This window comes from Cottoperca gobio, chromosome 22 (genome assembly GCF_900634415.1).
Source record: "Cottoperca gobio chromosome 22, fCotGob3.1, whole genome shotgun sequence".
Taxonomy (NCBI): Eukaryota; Metazoa; Chordata; class Actinopteri; order Perciformes; family Bovichtidae; genus Cottoperca; species Cottoperca gobio.
The window spans coordinates 11,467,039-11,486,785 of record NC_041376.1 but is presented as its reverse complement, the minus strand read 5'-3'; the positions used below and the strand labels follow the sequence as shown (position 1 = coordinate 11,486,785).

The following is a 19,747-nucleotide window of genomic DNA, read 5'->3' as shown; positions in this document are numbered from 1 at the left end:
GGTCAAGTCCAGGAAAAAAAACATAAACTGTGAGACAAGTGAGTCTGTTTAAGGTTGTTGACACCTCTGCTGTCTTCAGAACAAATTTAAGGAACTTTTAGTTCTCTGGAAAAAAAGACACTTCTTGTTATCAAGAACTGGCAACTACTTATTCTGAAGATGCTGAGGGGTCGTTCTTCATATAAAGCATGACCACTGACAATTAACAAAAAACAAAAAATTATTACTGTACATAGTATTTCTTATATATTTTAAATTAATCTGCATCATTTTTATATTTATACTAATAACCAAGTTTTGCATTTGTTCTTTTTTTTATTTAGTGTCCCAGGGATCCAGGGGGAGGAGTGAGAGAGGTCAGTCTCTCTGCTGCCTAGCACAGTCAGTGGGGGTCTCCTGAGGACCCTCAGCCTTGGTTCAAGTCACTTTCTGTATCGCTAATGCAGCCCTCCGCGTGGCCGTGGCCAATCAGCCACCCTCCGGTCAGACCTTGGCCTCCAGCATCTCCAGGAACAGTTTGTGCATGGGCACCTTTCCCTGCACCTTGATGCTGTAGAAGTGCTGTACCGCCTTGGTGGCCGTCTGCCGCAGCAGAGGCAGGGTCATGAGCAGCTTGCCAGCCCGCCGCGGGTCCTCCTGGTGCTGGTTGCCCTCGTAGTCCTGCAGAGCCTCGTGGAGAGCGTCCTGAAGCTTCTGGACCGCCTCCATGTCCTCTATGTGCATGGAGTCTGACAGGACGAGAGCAGAGAAAGGAACATGAAGATTGATGGATTTTTAAAATTTGACAAGAGGAAAAAAGTAACTTGTAAGAAATGTAGTTTGCACTTGGAGACACTGGTAATATAACAGGAGTGATGGGAAATGGATTTTTCTAAATTAAATCTCATGATTGATCTTTACGGCTCTGTCCGTAGCAGTAAGGTTGGGAACACATTATCAGTATAACTCACACCGTGACAAGATAAAGAATAGATCATAAAACAGAAAAAAAAACATTTCATTTATTTATTTATTTAGTCTTTGGTGGACTGGGCGGGATATTCATACGGCCCTTGACCAGCGAGACTGAAAATCAATGTTATCCTCCAGTAACAATGGCATGAATAGCACCCAATCTCTTCTGAGCGAGTACACATTAAACACCTCACTGTTCCAAAGGACAGATTGTTTACGAACAAAAAAACAAGGCAAAGAAAGGAGCTCCATTAGAGAATTGGCCGCTATAAACAAGCATGAGATGGATGCAACACTTCCATTCAATTAATTTCCTTTCCCTTTCCCTCAAATGACTTTCTGACCATCAGAGTGGAGGGAAACAAACAGTAATGGCTTTATTTTACAGCTCGATGCAACAACAAAACGAGCCATCTAAATACAGCAGTTAAAAACCTTTTTGGCACATTTTTATTTCCCTGTAAATGTTTTGTGTTATTTGTCTCTATTCAAAAAAGCTCTTTCTTAGTGGATTCTACTGAACTTAAAACTCTCTGAGCTTCAGTCAGCCCAGGTCTCTCCCCCCTCCTGGCCAGTTTTAGAGCGGTCTACAGTTTCAGTCTGGCTTCTCTCCGGTGTTCTTTGCTCCTATAACGTTTCGCTACACTGCCACCGTTTTTTACTGATCCGACTGTACATCATGTTACAGCGGTCCTCTCTCATTCTCGCCTTTGTCTGCCTCTGTTTCTATCTCGCAGCCTCTCAGGGACAGTCCGGGGTCGCGGTTTCTCTCACTGGTTAACCGGTGTCTGGCACTCCGGTGGCGGCTTGTCATTGGCTGCCTGACTCGTCTCACCTTGGCGGTGCATATTTTACCACACGGGACAATAAAAGGCAAAACAGATTTCAGACTTCGCCCCAAATTCATTGACTGGAACAACTGTATTCCCAAGACCTTGAGACATTTCTCACCCTGACGGTTTTCAAATCCACAGTGGTAAAATGAAGTAGGTCGTTTTGTAAAGTGAATGTGGGAGGGAGGGGGGTGAGAGGGGGAGGATGGAAGAACAAAAGGCAAAAAAGAAAAAAAGAATCCGATGAGGATGTGGCGTAACATAATTATCTCTTGTTCTTGTCACAGAGGCTGGATTCACAACCTAACAAGCTGCATTTTTACAAATCAAACTCATATTTTCCTCTATTTTTCACGCTCACAAACACGTTTTAGCAATAAACCTGATTTGAACCATCTATAATTGAACGTTTTGCAGCGAGAGGAGAAAGAAAAAAAAGAGAGATAGAGACATCTCAACAGATGGGCAGGGAAAGAGGGCAGGAGACATGCAGCTCGTATGCCTTGGAGGAGGGGTAGACTTTAAAAAAACAACTTTGAAGAAACAATTTCCTCGCAATCCATCAGTGAGCACACGTCGATCCGATTGATAAACTGCTAATTACAAAATCAATCGCTATGAATTTTCACAGCTGTCAGACCAGGGGGGCTCCCGGGAGAGCGATCTCCCAGAGACCTTGTTCTAACATTCGGGACACCCTCCTCCTCTTCTCTCCTCGACCCCCGTCTCTCCTCTCTCCCACACGCCACCTCCCTACCAAAGCTCTGTTGTCTGAAAGCAAATGCTCACCATCAGCATTTTCATTTTTCAGCCCCGGACAAAACAAGGGAAAGCGGCCCAGTGACCCAGGCGTGCATTGATCACAGTGGGACAGGTCCTGCCTCCTCAAAAGGAGCCTGTCAATAGCGGCGTGCCGTCTTCGCATTTGAACAAACGAGGCCCATCACTCCCTGATACTCATTCCATTCGACTTAACACATTTTATTGACAGCCCCTGTGCTCCTAATGAAATGCTAAATTTATCTCCCGTGGCTGCTGTGCCCTGCAGCTACTGTTATGGAGATAGAAAAAGAGAGGGGGGAGGGAGCGCTGGAGAAATACCACAACACGGAAGGTGTTCAATTAAAAAAAGCTCACTCTTCCATCTCTCTTTCCCATATACTGCCCTTATCTTTCTCCATCTCTCCATCTCACGCTCCAAACTAAAGGTTACCCTGAAAAACTAAGAAATGTCATTTCTGAAACTGTGTCAGACAATACTTTACTGTTTCTGGATATTACACTGTCGAGTGTGCATTACTCAGAGATCCAGTCAGGAAGCAGTCAACTGTTCTCAGAGAGTTTACATTTACATACAATAAAATAATAAATAATAATAATAATAATAATAATAATGGTACAACTTCAGTGTATTCTTCATATATTCTGTGCATATTAATGTGCTATTTCAGAAGATAAGAATAGCTTTACTTATTATTAGTGAATTTTATTTTTGGTTTGCATTTATTTTCATTCTGAGGAAAAAACTAAATCCTACAAAAAGAAATGTTTCCCCCGTTTTTTTGTTATATTTTACCCGAGGCAATAATGCTTTTACAACATTAATTAGAAAAATTGAGTGGGAATAATAAGATGTTTAAAACAAATATGACATTGTGGAAAGAAACAATAGTGTTAACATCAGGCAAAGCATTGACTGCTTTGGGACAGGTCGTTCCTCTGAATGTATCTCTAAATTATAAAAGTCATTATACATTATAAAATAAATTCCGTACATACAGTTTACGGTTAAGACAGTGATATTCTGCTGCTTTCATATTATTAACAAGATTGTTATGTTATTGCCGGGCCAATGTCGCTTGATATGAAATTATTCTGAGAGAATTAGTGCTGTACATTTAGACGCAGGGCAAAATAAATAAATTGTCAAACTATCCTGCAGTAAACACTGTTATTGAGTTTTACTGAAATTCAAATAACTGGAAGATTCTGTTTCCTTTATTAATAACTATCATGTTTAAAATACTTTTCATAATCATAAAAGTGTTTTTTAAATTACATGAATAATTCCATTCTTTAATTCTTCTGGTTCTGATTTAAAACCATAGTAGTTTTCATTAAAACGTGTTTCAATAAAAAATCACGACACCTGGACGACCCCTCACCTGAGTTGGCGAGGGCGATGGCCTTGAGGGTGACAAACTTCTTCCTTCTCCACTTTGAGCTTCTTGTATTTGCGGACCAGCTGCAGGATGGAGACGTAGAGGTCGAGCAGGCCTGTCAGCCGCGAGTGCTCCTCGTCCATGATGTAGTCCTCGGCGTAAACCAGCTCGTCCTCGTACGGCAGCGAGCGGAACACGATGCTGAGGATGAGGATCTCCATCCAGGCGCTCTGCAGTAAACTCATCTGGTCTCCCAGAGAGAGAGAGGAGAAGCCTGGAGGGACAGAGAGGGAAACTGGATGAGTTAAAGTATTCTTTTATTAGAGAGTTTAAAGAAAGTTGAAGAAAGTGTTTCAAAATAAAAGATGGCACTTTAACTTGATCAGTAAACCAAACACGACTTGTCAAGCCCCGGTAGCAGGGAGTACATGCCGAGGCACATGTTAGCGAGTGGTGTTTAATTTTAAATGCAAGGTGGAAGGTCCTCTTTGAAGCCGGTGTCAGAGCACTTGAGTGGGCTTTACTGTAAGTGAGGACAGTAAATCGGTGCAAAGGTCCGCGATACACAAAGCCATGTGGTTACCCCTTGTATCCTGTCACACCTCTATTGGTGTGCGGGGGATTAGCACCGAGACACATTCTCATTGGTGGGGTTGAGGACATGACATGCACTGTGTCGCGGGAGGCACAAACGTGTGTCAACCAGGAAAACAAAACTGACACAATTGCACACGCGGATCATGACACCTATAGGTATGCACATAAATCCATACACATAGAAGTACACACACACAGAGAGCACAGGGGTCACATGGTTCAAGCCCTGCTTGAAGACCTGCTTTAAACCCAGGGCCTCATTCTCCAACAGCAGCTGGACGAGCTGAAATTGGCTCGGGCGCATCAAGCCTCTGTGATGTCCCCTTCAACACCTTTACATATGCTCAGAATAGAAAATTAATAAAACGGCTAGATCCCCGAAAGATGAGCTGTGAGAAACTCAAACAAATTAAAAAGCCTAATGGCAAAAAGAGAAAGGAAGTGAGGAGCAGATAGGCAGATAGCCATCTCGTCCCTTTTCCCTTCGTACTTCCCTTCAGCTGTCAATAAACCCTCCGCTCTCCGCTCATCTCCCACCTTCCCTCCTCCTGCACAGCGTGCCTGCAGGCAGCCCATTCCGACAGCATATTAGGCTCTTCAGCTCCGCCCCTGATTAATATGATTGCTTTTACAAGTTTGCTGTTGCCACGCTACCTGCCACTATGTGATTAAGAGGCGATAGATTACAGTATTGACCAGGGCTCACCGCACCTATTCTCCATGTTTTTCTCTTAAATATAAATGATCTCGCTGAGGTGCAGCCACCAGCCTGATGTTTATCTTTTCCTGCCAGGACACACACATGTGCAGGATGAGAAGAACAAGAGACATGATGAGAGAGAGAGAGAGAGAGCGAGAGAGAGAGAGAGAGAGAGAGCGAGAGAGCGAGAGAGAGAGAGAGAGAGTGAGAGCGAGAGAGAGAGAGAGAGAGAGAGAGAGAGAGAGAGAGCGAGAGCGAGAGCGAGAGAGAGAGAGAGAGAGAGAGAGAGAGAGCGAGAGAGAGAGAGAGAGAGAGAGAGTGGGAGACAGTGGGAGACAGGCAGAGAGTAAAGAAGAGCCAGGGCGAGTAGTACCTGAGTGTTCAATTTCCCTTATCGTGGTGATGACCACTGCAGGGGAAGAGCTGGAGGATACATTAATTAACAGATTGTGATCAGAATGTGAGGGCCTTCACATTTTGAAGGGGAATCAATAGTCAGTAGAATAGAGTGCTAACAGAAAGGTACTGGTGCCCGGCTGGACTGGTCAGAGGTCTGAAAAGCCCAAATTAGACCCAACAAAGCAAACTGCCGAAAGCACTCAAAACACTATGCTATTATCAGTGGAGGCAATAAGCCATCTTTTGTAAAGGCCTGTGCCATTACACATATCCAGACTGCATCTTAAAATCTGTTGTGTTATTTCCCTGTCTGCATACATGGCCATTAAGTTGTACAGAGTGTGGACTGGCCGGAGGGAAATTGTCATGCAAGCGTGGACGTGGTCTTGATTGCCGCATCAGGTTGGCATCACAATCACAGGCGAGGCTTTGTCTAGCCTTTTAATGCCAAGGAGTACTGAAGCGGAACTAAAGCGCTGCTCCCAATGTGACAGCCCGTGTGAAGGCCTTGTTCAGGGTTTGTCGGAGAGGCTTTAGAGTTGTTCTGATACAGCAGACACCTCTCAGCCATATGCACACATGCAGCCCAGCAGCCTGCAATTACCTTTGACGCTAAAAGTCCTTGAATTTAATCCAGTGTTGTGAGATGGAGAGGTGGTGTTTTTCCCCTGCTCCATCCCCTCTCTTCAGGGCCTAAATTATCGCTCCAAATGGGATCTTGTGTCGTTGCCTCGCCTTTTTCCACTCAATTTAATCGAGTAATGAAGTGACTTCCCGACTCCGCAGGTCACGCGGCGCTCCGGCCGCCGCACACTGAAGGTGGCCCGGTTAAGTGCCGTCGGAGTGGGTGATTTCCTCTAATGAAATATCAATATTTACATCTTCATTTCCAGCCCACTGCCTTGGCGGGGTTTGACCAAACATGACACAATATTGACCAAATCAGAGAGGCCTGTCTGAGCGCTTGAAGGGCCTTTTCCACTCCACTGCTGAGTGCACCGGCAGATTTCTGTCTGGAAGTCTGTGTGTCAGGTATACAGAGATAATAACCATGCAGCGCTTTTCTTTGTTCACTTTGACTTAAGCACCCTGCTCATATAGCGATCATATGCTTCAAAGAGATTTTCACTTTCAAAATGATCAGATGTGACGGAAATTCAGTTCAATTTACAAAAAAGAACAAATATAAATGTAGTTGACAAGAGAAACTACCCTACAAAGCAGCCCAACTGACCACTAACTCCATCAATCATAGCTCAAAGGGTGAAAACAAGACCACTAAAGACCAACAACAGAAGCCAAAACCATCACCTCTTCTTTTATCTCCCCAAAAGCACTTGGCTGTGGGCAGGAGGGGGCAGCCCAAACCCACAGACGGCCGCTTTAAACCCCTGGCAGAGATTAATCAGAGCACCGTTTCATCTGCCAGAGCACAGGACGGTCCAAAATGAAATGCTGTAGATTTCTGTTGAGCTGGAGTTCATATTCTATTAATTTATTATTGTTTCCCTCTCCCCGAGGGCCATTAGCGCGGGTAATAAAAAGAGATGTAATTACGAGGCACGGTGGCCCCCTCCAGCTGCAGCCCCCTCGTAACTCACCCTCAATCAGACAACAGAGCAGACAGAGGGAGGGAGAGAAAAAGAAAAAAAATGGCGAGAGACAGAGAGGGAGAGAAATGGAGGATAAAAGAGAGGAGAAGATATGGGACAGAGAGGAGGGAGATAAGGAAGAGAGAAAGAGACCAGCAGCAGGCGGCGGAAAAGGACCGGGGCATGAGGGGAAAAGGAAGAGGGAGATAGAAAGAGGAAAGAGAGTAATTCTGGCTGGACAGCAGCTGATCTATCATGGCTAGCTATCAGAAGGACAAGCAGGCCCTGAAGACTTCTGCCCAGCGGCAATCTCACCTCAGCCAAGTCAAGTGCTCTCCGGGCTCCAGTTGGAGTAAAACTGCCCCTAACAGGACCCCAGAGGTTCACCACGTCTTTCTTTCCCATCTAACCTCAAACTGAGCTGAATGATCATGCTGCCATAAGCTTATTCTATATCAAAGCGTTTTAATTTTAGATGGCAGTTTAAAAAAAAGAAAGAGGACTAGGGGAAAATGTATGCACCTCTGATTTGTATAGATTCATCTGATCTGGCAGAGTGACACACTATAGTGTAAGATGTATAACCCATACAGGAGTGAAGGGCAATTTTGAGCAGCTTTATAACGGTGTGTGTGTGTGTGTGTGTGTGTGTGTGTGTGTGTGTGTGTGCGCGCGCGTGTGTGTGTGTGTGCAGGCTTGTTTGTGTGGATCCGTGTGTGTGTGTGTGTGTGTGTGTGCAGCTGCCGACCATGATTCTTCTTGAATTTACATGACAGCGTCAGGAGGACCCAATCAATAGCAGCTTGGTAATAAATTGCTGTGCTTGACATAAATAATTTGACCTGCAGTCCAGCCACATGTACAACACAGACAGCTCAGTTTGCTGCGAGCTTTCCCTGGACACTAGCACTGTTTTTATATTGGACAAAATCATGTCGATACAAACAAAAATGACTCGGTGAAAAAGAGGTTGATGACTGAATACATATATAAATCTTTCTTTTTTTCAGCTCCAGCGCTGACTTTCAGGAGAGTCCGCTATCTGCCTTCTTTCAGCCTGATAACCAGCCCATTATCCCATTGTAAGTAGCTGGGGAATGGGTGATTTGACCAGTAGCCTGTGAACGTTATGAGATTGAAGAACGTTAAATACAGTAATCCCCTTGTTTTAATCTGCACCCTATGACCTCCTGACCCTAACGGAGAAGTCTTTAGCCCTCCCTAGGGTCTCACTTTCCAATACTGACGTTACATATCTCTGTTAAACCCCAAATACCAGGACGAATCAGGCTTTAATCATTGCTATAATTACACATAATTTATCTCCGCTGCCATCAAGCAACATTGCTTAATGAGGGATAGCGCTCTGCTGACGATCACTTAAAGGCACATCAGCATAGAAGATTTCCTACAAAGCATTTTTTATAAAAAGACGACACAAAATTCTACAAGGACGTTACAGTTTCAGATTTCACAGGTTCAAGTTGGCGACAGTATGAGAAGTGCGCACATATAATTGTGGTGCTGGATGTACCTGCTCATGTGTCACAGTAACTAAACAAAGCCCTCCCCCACCCTGCCTGGCAGATGTCCCTTTCCTGGCCCTGCAGACTCCTGACTGTCTGTCTGCCTCCAATACGCCCCCACCTCAATCTCCCTGCAGCTTTTCCGCCTTCCTCCCGCTCTCCTGCCGGGGTTCAGGCCTCAGCATCCACCTGATTGCTCAATCTATCTTTATCTCCTGTGTTGAAGCCTACGTCAGAGGGTAAATTGAATATACTAAGAGCTGTCTGTTGGTGTCTATATTTAATAAAGTGCACTGATGAGGTGCTGATTTATTGCCGGGCAGTATTCACACTCTATTACAAGGAGATTACGCAGCTTGAGTGGGATCAGGCTGGCAACACAGTAAGTAGATTTCACAATTTAATGGCAAAGAGAAAACAGGAGCCCGGAGGGGGCTGGAGGAGGGTGGGCTGATGGGTGGGTGGGTGATTATGGTGGAGGGTTGAGCTGACACAAACACGACAACATACAAGAGGCGCGATCTCTTTTTAACATCGCTGCCTCCATGCTAACAACTAACCCGCCAGGCGGTTGTCTGTCAAATGCGGAGCTGAGTGAGCTGAAATCCAATAAAGGACAGATGATGAATATTCCCTAAACACCAGTAATGAATAGAACAATGCCAACAAGACTATTTCATTAGATGAATCTGTTCTGAATCTAATACCGAAAAATGCAATAACACACGAGGAGAACAATTATTTTTTTTGAAGTAGCATTAAAAACATCTAAATAAATGTAAGATAGAAATACGCTGTTTGAATATTTTACATTCTAGGAGGGGACATGCCAGTGCAAAAATATGTTTTACTGTGTAGAAGCAAAGCAGCAGCAGCAGCAGAGTCAATGTTTGCCTGGCCCTTTAGCCCTGCGAGAATTCCCAGCTGAAAACACTCAGGACTCGGAAGCACCAAACAACAAGTACCTCTTGTATAAGCAGCATGCATGGCAGTTTTTACATATAAACACATGACATTCCCACTGCGGGTGGAAAGCAATGTGGGGTGGCATGGGGGGTCACACTGGTAGTCCGCCAGTCCTGAAGAAGGCAGCAATGTCAAGGTGATAAACAGGTCCATGTGTACTGAAGCTGTCAGTATACATCCCTAAACCTCTGGGACGGAGTGAAATGACGCTTTACGGGATGGAAGGGGGCCAGAGGGGTGGACGGTGGACTGCTATGTGTGTCAAAGGTTGTTAGCACCTTAGGAGCAACAAGCCATCTGTCAGCATCCCCCTAACATTGCTCCTAATGACCCTGCCCCCCTCAGGCAACAGCCGTGTTAGACTCTGCTTCATGGTTCTATTTGGAGCAGTGACACTAGTGCCCAAAAGCTCCGCAGTGATTATCAATTAATCAAAGGCAGATTCAGAATGAGAGCAAAGGCTGCAGTCTGGCAATGGCAAACCTGTGAAAAGGCTCTTGATATGTGACAGCAGCTCTCAATATCTAGCTCATTGAACTAAGATAACAAGTGCACCTGATCAAATTGATTAATTCATCTGAAATCGTAGAATAAAAACCTGTAAAACCTGAACAGCACATCATGTATGCCCACTGACCTTTCATGGTGCGCTAAATAGACCCGGGATGACAAAGTCGACATTGGACCCTGTAAGGCAAAGATACCATCTACACTAATGATGGAGCTTTGATATCCTCCAATCGCCCTCCAATTAAAACTCAATAGGGCCACTCTACTCCACATTATGCCACTTTTCAAATGCGTTTTTTAAATGTTAGCCTGAGAACAGGGGAAATTAAAAATCAATTGAGAGAAGGTAAGTGCCAATTTTCGCGACATTTAAATTGTTACATTTGGACTTTAGTTATTGGCCCATCTGTCAATGGCCTAATCAATGTGGTCTACTTCATAATGAACTGTTAATCTTTTTAATTCCATTGCCTAAGGCTGCAAAAATCTATCAGAATGCAATCAGCACTTTTTTCGCCCCTGTTCCTTTCTTGTCCCGGAGTGGATGGAGGGAGAAACACGGTAGGAACCGAGCATGGTAGGCTGCCCTGCGGTACCGTTGTTGCATGGAGTGTTAGTGCATGGAGTCTCGCTCAACCAGTGAACCGTCTCTGATCAGGTTCAGCCATGTACAACTCAATTATGCAGCCATTTCATGGCCAGAGGACACCCACTGTCCTAATACAGACACCACCAAAGGGACGGACACAGACCGAGCACTCAGCTGAAGTGGAAGCTTTTATTCTGTTAAATTGTCTTTTTAATCTAAAATGTTTACGTTATAAGTAAAAAAAAAAGGGACTAAATATAAAACAAAAGTATAAGTTTGACTGTGTGTATTTATACTGAAGCAGATCAGAATAATCTACTTAAAGTCGACCGTCTCGCATGTGCTGCACCAGCGCATCCGTCCAATTCCAGGTACTCGCGTCAGGCTTACTGCGTCAGGTTTTGGGTTAAATGATGATTATTGACGCGGTTGGAATGACAAGTCCTCAGCAACAATCTTAATGTTAATCCCATTAACATTATAAATCTATCCACTGAACAATACGTGTTAGTATAATCTGATTAACAGAGCTTCAACACTATGACACACACAATCCGGGATAGAGTGTACACATATTAACACGAGGATGCACTTTAGGATAGGAGTTAAAGCCTTTAACACTGACTGTGTATTAAGTGGTGTGTGTTAAGAGTATGACTTAAGGAGTAAAAGAGAAATGTGCGGTGGCTATATTAACAACACTGTGGCCTCAGATGACCTGTGAAAAATTCTGTATTTCTCCAGAGTAAAATATAAAACGAAGACTCTTCTCTATATGTGTCTTTGTGAGATGCCTCCATGCTTTCACAGTCCAGCAGCGAACACAGGAATGTTTCTGTGTATTGTCTGCGACGCTGGTGTAATTTTTGGGTCACAACGATGAGAGTGTGTTATCAGGTCAGTTGTGATCCAGTCCTGACTAAGCTCCTTGTTAAACTCTCAGTGTGCTGACCATGCAGGGCCCTTGGGGAGTGATCCAAACAGTTTAGACGCGTAAGGGACCGGGGCTGAGGCCATGGGCTGGCAGCATATCCATCTCTAATCTCCTTACTATCAGATCTGTACCTGATTAATACCCCTCCTTCTGAGAAGAACTCTCAGTACAAAATGCACCTGCCCGAGCTAGGTCAGCTGGAGTCCACTTCACATCACTGAAAATAAATGAACCGTATATAATATATGAATTGGGATTTAAATGTATCTTCTGATATAACTGATATGATTCAAAAGTATGCACACACTTGTGTGTGTGGTTGTGTGTGTGTGTGTAAAAGAGAGGCAGTGAGTGTGTGTGTCTGCATCAGTGCTGTAGTGATGTCGCACATTTCCTGCATGCTGACAGCTCTGTGCCTGTCCAAGTTATGCTGATGAGAAGAAGAGGTTATGGAGGTGCCGCTGAGGGACACATTCATTTAGTTTGTTACCACTCCATGCCTACAGCGCTGTAATGTTATAGAGTTATGGGGGTCAAGCTCAAGATCAAGGAGAATCTGCCTCGGTTGCAAAAAAAAGAGCGGCTAAACAATGTGTTCTCTGTCAAAATCAGAGGAAAACTCTCGAAGGAAGCAAAATCTCTGCTGACGTGAGGTGCTGTATCCTTAATTCAACAGCCTCTTATAACCTAACACCTCGTCTATCAGAATGTCTATGGAGCAAGGAAGAAACATGATTATGCCCATCAATAATTCAATGCATGTGTGCTTGCGCTTGTGTGCATTCGTGTGTGTGTGTCTGTGTGTGATATGATGTCTTGTTTGGTTGGGCAGGTCCCCAACTTTGTTATAAATCTCCCTTGTGATTACAACATGCATTGGCACTGGGACTGTGTCCCCCTGTCCGTTCAATGCAGGGGTTTTAGATGCACTCCATTGATTTGTTTCTTGCACAGCTATGTCCATTTTGCACCCCCTCTGTCCTCCACACACCCTGAGGCTGTATGAGCTGCTGTCATTAATTATCTCCGTGTGTGAGTGCACATGTTTATTCATACAGAGTGTGTGGTGAAGAGGAGACAGAGAAAGACAGAGAAGAATAAAACTGGGGAAAAAAGGTCAAAGAAAAAGAGAGACAAGGATCACAAATCATTTATTTTATACCTGGGATGTGCTTGGCCCAGCCGATGATGACCACCAGCTCGCGGTCAGCCAGGTCGCACAGCGTGGTCAGAGCCTTGATGTCGCTCTCCGGCATGGTGGGGTCAGGCATGGCATAGATCTTCTCTGGCTCCGCCACCAACAGGTGAGACACTATCTTTGTGACTGAGGATAGAGGAGGAAGGCGGCGGGGGGGGAATGTCAAAGCAAAGGTCAAAGGTCATATCACTGCAAAGCTCAGCGAGGCACGAAGATGCATCGCCCTGATAAACATTGGTAACACACGGTAGAATGGTGGTCTCACTTTCATAGTTTCTTTCTCGGTCTCATTATGCAAACTAATGGACGGAGCTTGAATTTGTATGAGTGAAATGAAGGCACTGAAAGCTCTTATCCCTACAGAATACATGCGAGTGGAAAAAAATGTATATGTGAAAATGAGAGACACGAGTGTCCTCGAGCACTCTGTCGTTGTTTAATATCATCTGCTCATAAACTTATCATAATTTAGCTCTGACCGGAACAATACCTGGCCTATTTCTCTGACCAATGATCTCTCCCGTCTCTGCCGAACATGACAGAGACAGAAGGTACTTGAGGCTGGCCTTGAATTTTGCCTCAAATTGACACGCATGCTCGCCTGGCAGAGGAGGGGCCTCAGAGGACGGAGACAATGGGCTAGTGATGGAGCAGTACTCACGAGGCTTTTTGGTGGGAGGGGGGAGCGTCAAGCCCAGGTACGGGTTGTTTTCTGCGTCCAACCTCCGCTTGTACTTCTGTCTGCCCCCGCGTACGCGATCCAGACGAACCCCTGGGCGAGAAATGACAACAGGGACATGAGATTAAGAGAGCGTTTTTCTTCCACAATAGATTTGAAGGGATATCAAATACATGAAAATTAAATAAGTAAAAAAAAAACTAATAAATATATTAAGTGTGATACAGCAATATAGATGCAAATACATCCTCCGTCTATTACAATAGAACATACATGTAGGATGATGATCAGAGATGACACCCTAACATATTCTGTATTAGATCATGTGTAAAAGCAGTACTGTAAAAGGACTGCATAGTGGCATAAGTGTGTGTCTCTGCGTGGGTGAGCTTGCACTCCAGTGTGTGTGTCTGTGTGTGTGCGTGTGCGGATGTGTCAGAGGCACGGCTGCCTTCCCATATGTGGTCCATGCCTGGCTGGTCTACTGTGACACAGCTGAGCCCAGAGCAGGTCTAAACATATGAATATTTAACGCAGGGTCAATGATCTCACAGACTGGCCCTCTAATTATTTAGCTTTTGGGGTGAGGCAGACTGCATACTAATTAGCTGCCAGCTAACATGCCTCTTTGCTGGCGTGGGTGTGTGAGCTCAGGTGTGTGCTCTTCGGCATCCAGAAAAAGAAACTTAAACCAGCCGACAAGCAAAGACATAGTCGCACACACACTGCACAAAACATCCGCTGTCATACTGCAGATAGATAACTAGGTATTGCTTTCCCATAAAAGACCCTTATTTCACCCCTCTTTCACTGGAGTAGCACTGAGGCCTTATCACCCCCAGCCACACCTAGGGGGCCAGGTTCCACACTGATACTGTAAATGTCAAGCCGGCCTCATCATAACATAAGTTATTTATTATCTCATTATTTGATAAGAATGTTTCCATTTGGATGTCTTTTCTATTCTAATAATTTTCAACATAGTTAAAATATTTCATCTACGCTGTCTATTTATTTGATACCACCGGGCAGGTATGTGCTTATTTTAATGCAAATATATGCAAACATTTATATCCTGCATCCCTATATTTGGAGCAGCGTGTCACTGCTACCGTACAGCCTAAATATCCCTGATATCTTAATACTGTCAAGAGGGAGAATCCCTTCAATTTACGTTGTATGCATAATGTAACCACCCCCCCAAACAAATTTAATACTAAAGGGTGGATGAGAAAAGGCTCAATGAAATGCTTGTGGTGGACGAGGAGTTAATTTGTCAGCCACCCGCGTCCTCTGAGCGAACAACACCCGCAGCCAGAGCACTTCCTTGATGATTTCATCACTTTATAACAGGGAGGACGGTGTCAAACCTGGGCATTGTGTGTCCACTGCAAATGAGCCTAATACAATTTGCCCATCAGCAAGTGCTCTTGGAGGGGATGAGTTTGGATGTGTCCCATGCACGGTGATTGGAGGTCGCTCAGTGAAGGGGGGTGGAAAATCAGATGATGTAAGATAGAATGTGGCCTTCATTTGACAAAGAGGAATTCAACGGTGGATTTATGCAAAATATCTTCTTGATTTTCACCACTTATTTTACATTGCGCAAGCCCCCTCTGCCTCACACACACAACGCATGGGGGGGGGGGGGGGGGGGGTCCAGTGTTTTATCATGTAGCTGCAGAATAGAAATTTCTTTACTTATATAAATTATTTGATTCCCTAGAAACACAAATCTGATTAGGATTGTCTTTCAATTTCCTGACACTGACAACCCACTAACCTAATTACCCCCAATTCCCAACAGAGCCTCATCCTTCCCAGCAAGCACCAGGGAATCATCTGATGGCAACTACCTGTGCTTTACACACACACACACACACACACACACACGGATACACCATGACAATTTAATTTTTATCTGTAACATATATAGAAAGATATTTTTTCTTGAGTCTTAAAAAGACCCTCCACTTGCTGCTTAAAACGTTTCAGATTCAGCTAAAATGGTCCCTGTTACTACTGTAGGGATAGGGACCATTTCTGTCATTGTCAGACGTGATGTCACCACTTTTTACGGTTCTTTCCGGCTCTCCCGATAAGCTCGGCCGCTGCCAGTTGGCTGCGCTTCTGCTCTCCGTGATCCTCTCCACCGGTTAAGTCATGTGGCTGTGTCAGCCAGTGTAACGCCAGTTATGAAGGTAGATGGGTGCCTCCTTTAATTAGAACAGTCCTGGCCATAATTAACAGATGCTGACAGGAATTAAAGCTTGGCACTAACCTGTCTCATTTTACTGTCCAACGGGGCCATATACAGGCCGAGAGGAAGAGGGAGTGATTAAGAGCAGCTAGACGGATTCATTCACTGTGGTGGGGACTTTATTGGGGCCTTTGTGAGGTTCATATGTCCCTTTGGTGCCACCCGCAGTTTCTGACTCTGACCTGTCTGTTGTGCTCCCTCCAAAGCAAACAGTAGGAGCGTTATAAATGTGTGAAGCGAGTTGAGTACTGCCTCATCCAAAGTCATCTCACTGTTTTATGGTCGACTACACAGTGCAGTAAGGGTAGCAGCGGGTGAGCTCGGGTATCATCTCTTCAAAGCAGGGTGCAGGGGGAGAGGGCTTCTGGCCAAGGCGGCTGGCATTTGTGCACGGATTAGCGCAGGCCTGTAGGGTGGGGGCTGAGGCCAGCTGACCTAGGGCTCTTCTTTCTCTCCAAAAACAATAATAATCCCCTTCCTAGTATACTCCTACAAAAGGGCCTGTCTTCACTCACTTTGTGCGGCCGGTCGTGGCAGGGGTCCTTATTTTGAGTCTCTCACCTGTTCTGGGTGTCTCTCCCTGGGGAAAGTGTCAGGATGTCTGGGATGGTTGGCAATGCCAAGGGGGGCTTAGGCGGACCCTATTTTAGCTGGGAAAATCAGAAGGCCACATGGCAAGGCATGGTGAACCTTGCCTTTCAAGGAAGCCGCCCCGCTAAATTGCCGTCAGCACTATTTCAAAGGGCCCTGTTGCCAGCTTTGCATGCTTGTAAGTGTGTTGCAGCATTTTTAATCGCGAGTGGTGATGAGTGAGGGTAGCGGAAAAATTGTCACGCATTGCCCTCCTCCCCTTCTGCTGACCCCGGGGGCTTCCATACTGACACCCTTGTCACATAGTCCATTTACAGGTTAGCTACAACATCCCCAGTGAGCCGACATCCCTGCTCGTACTGCTAATTGAAAAGACTAAATGGTACTTAAAATACATTTGAGATTACTCTAAATTACAGCATTGTAAAATAAATATAATACAAATGTTTTAAGTGAGCTTTGCTTCAGCAAAAGCATCTTTACTGCTTACTTTACTCTTGCCGTTACTGCATCTTGGACACAGACTGAATTTGTCTGACTGGTATAGCCGGCCTGCAACACATGTGGACATTTACGTGTCTAGTATTTCAGGCTCCATACATGTGAGTGTGGTTTGTGTGTATGTTCTCTATGTTGCGTATGTGGCTATGACGGGGCTATTGTGGGATGTGGTTGTCCTTTGCGTGCCAGTCTGCTGAACAATGAGAGGTGTATTGTATATCAGCAGAGCCACACTTTGCTCCTTTGTTCAGCTAATGTTCATGACTGTCCTCTTACAATGAGACAGGATACTTTCTATCTTTACACACACAGTTACACAATAAGGAGAATGGAAAAACTATTGTCTTTGGTCAACACTGCAGATAAAAATATATAGAATTTTTTTTGTGTGTGTGTGTGTGTGTGTGTGTGTGTGTGTGTGTGTGTGTGTGTGTGTGTGTGTGTGTGTGTGTGTGTGTGGAGGAATCTGTGAGTTTGTGAGTGATGGAGAAAGGAAGTCAGTACAGAGAGCAACTGCCACTGAATGATGTCAATGTAATCTCTCAATAGCATCTGGTCTTCTCTCCTGCTCTAAGCTCTGATCCGTTTCCATTGATCAGAGGAAATACCTGTTGCCCCTGACATTTGATTCTTCTATTGATCACTTCCTCCTTTATACAGTCAAGGGAAAATACAGCGACTCAACACAGGGTTCAGGCAGGTCTCCTGTAATCACACTGCTGATCTCGGAAGTCCATTCTCCTTACACCTATTACCACACGGTCAGATATGAATGTTTTGGATGCAGCTTTTGTGCTTGCTCACTGGATACCATGTGAATGTTACTACTGAGAATATAAACAGAAATAGCTAACCCTTCTTTCCAAGAAGACTTCTAATATTTGTATTCTTTCTAAGACAGTGTTTAAACTTATTTTACATTGGAGGGCAGCACTGTACTATGTTGGAACTCTAAAGTTATAATTAGGTGATTTTCCATTGAGACACAATGTGACCTTTCTGCAGTAATGAAAGTAAGTGGCAACCTCAGTCACATGAGCGGTGACCATCTCCACACCCTGGGCCTGAGCATGGCGTTGAGCCGACGGCTTCATAGAGCTTACACTGGACAGAGACCATGTGCCTCACTTTCCATTTCGTCTTGGTGACGCTTTAAAGTACCGGGTCTCAAGGCAGAGCTTAGACGAAAAAATGCACTCCACGTGCCTCTGGTAATCATGACAGATGTGTTGCTTTAATAATAAGAATAATCATTTTGTTTGTGACGGAAATCTGTTATTTTATGAGAGATCTATGACAGCACCTGCACAAGACTTCAATTAGCCTGTGATAATACTTTCTGTGTGGTGATGACAGCCGCTGTTTAAAAGAGGAGGGTCATTCTTATTCTGGGAATGTGCTGAATACACAGAAGTGTGCAGCATTAGAACCTCGGGCTTAGCCGAAGTCTGCATATTTGAGTTTTACACTCTTTTTACTCTGACCTGACACTGGTCATTCATTTATAGCCACGGCTACATATTTTTGTAGTCTCTTATTCTCCAAATGATATATTGGCATAAATTTTTCATCAGATAGTAATGTGATTACTCTGTCTTTCTGGCACTGAGACTTTATCTGGCTGCATGCAGTCCAGGGGATTCTGTTACTGTGTGGAGATCCATACGGGCTATGACTCCATGGCTTCAGGTGACGACCGGATATATATGCATCTATAAATCCTGCTCTCCAATGAATAATGGGATGAATAATGGTGGGATATATATAGACACTACACAGAGTTTGACAGAGAACTTAAAAATGGAAGTTTGTACAGAGTTTCATTTATCAGAGCTTCTATCTGGCAGTATTTATATCACTGTATAAACATGAGGGACAATCATATTTTCCACGACATAAGTGCTACCTGACCCACACTCATCAGCACTTGAGGAAAACACGTTTCCTTACAGAAACCCTGAGCTACTCCCAGAGGAGGCTTGAATAAATATAACACCGCCACTTCACCCCCAAGCCACATATCTTTCATTATTCATTTGTCTGGCCCTTTCGGAGCGACCAACAAGTGAGAGATAGACGCAGGGAGAAAGAGAGAGGCAGGTGGGAACTCATCCACTAATGCAATGGGGTAAGGGAGAACGGACATTTGTCTCCCTAGGAAGAGCAACCAAGGCTCGGGGTCTCAGGGGGCCTCAGTCAGGGCGTTAGGGGGTGGGGGGAAACCCAGCCAGACAAATCCATCGGAAGCATGTTTAATTGTCACTGAATTCCCTGCTGGCGTGACTTTAAAAAACCATCCACAGGAAGAGAGCTGAGATGTTCGGAAAACATTTAGTGGATCAATAAGCCGGGGAGAGCTGAGACTGTGCCCAGTGTGTGCTCAGGGACCCGGCCTGAGCCAATCCAGGCGGAATACTGTTACATTTCTATTACTCAGACGGCAGGTTCAACCTATTCAGCATATTTCTGTCCCCAGCTCAACTGCACATTATTTACTGCTGTGTAGGTATGGGGAGGACAGGGGAGGGAACTGTTGTTTAGGCCAGCCAGTTGTATGCATCTCTCACTCTGGGCTGGTAAATGAAAAATACTGTGGGACTCATTGCTGAGGCAGTGTGGGACTTAACGAAAAACAACTACCATGAGAGCTAATGTGTGTTGCTGTAATGTTCCACTAGCAGCTCCTCTATCAGATCAAGGGTGATTTCTTTATTTGCATGAATGTTATATGAACATAATAAACCAAAATGACGTAC

General features: G+C 44.6%; 1 protein-coding gene across 1 annotated transcript in view; it reads right to left on the bottom strand.

Moving 5' to 3' along the window:
• Positions 1–342: 342 nt before the first annotated feature.
• Positions 343–19,747, bottom strand: part of esrrb (estrogen-related receptor beta) — a 39,444-nt gene continuing 20,039 nt past the window's right edge. Inside the window, 5 exon segments of the mRNA XM_029461169.1 lie at positions 343–728; positions 3,953–3,989; positions 3,991–4,223; positions 12,925–13,086; positions 13,622–13,732. Of these exon segments, the coding sequence (XP_029317029.1) occupies positions 484–728; positions 3,953–3,989; positions 3,991–4,223; positions 12,925–13,086; positions 13,622–13,732 (788 nt within the window). The 3' untranslated portion in view covers positions 343–483.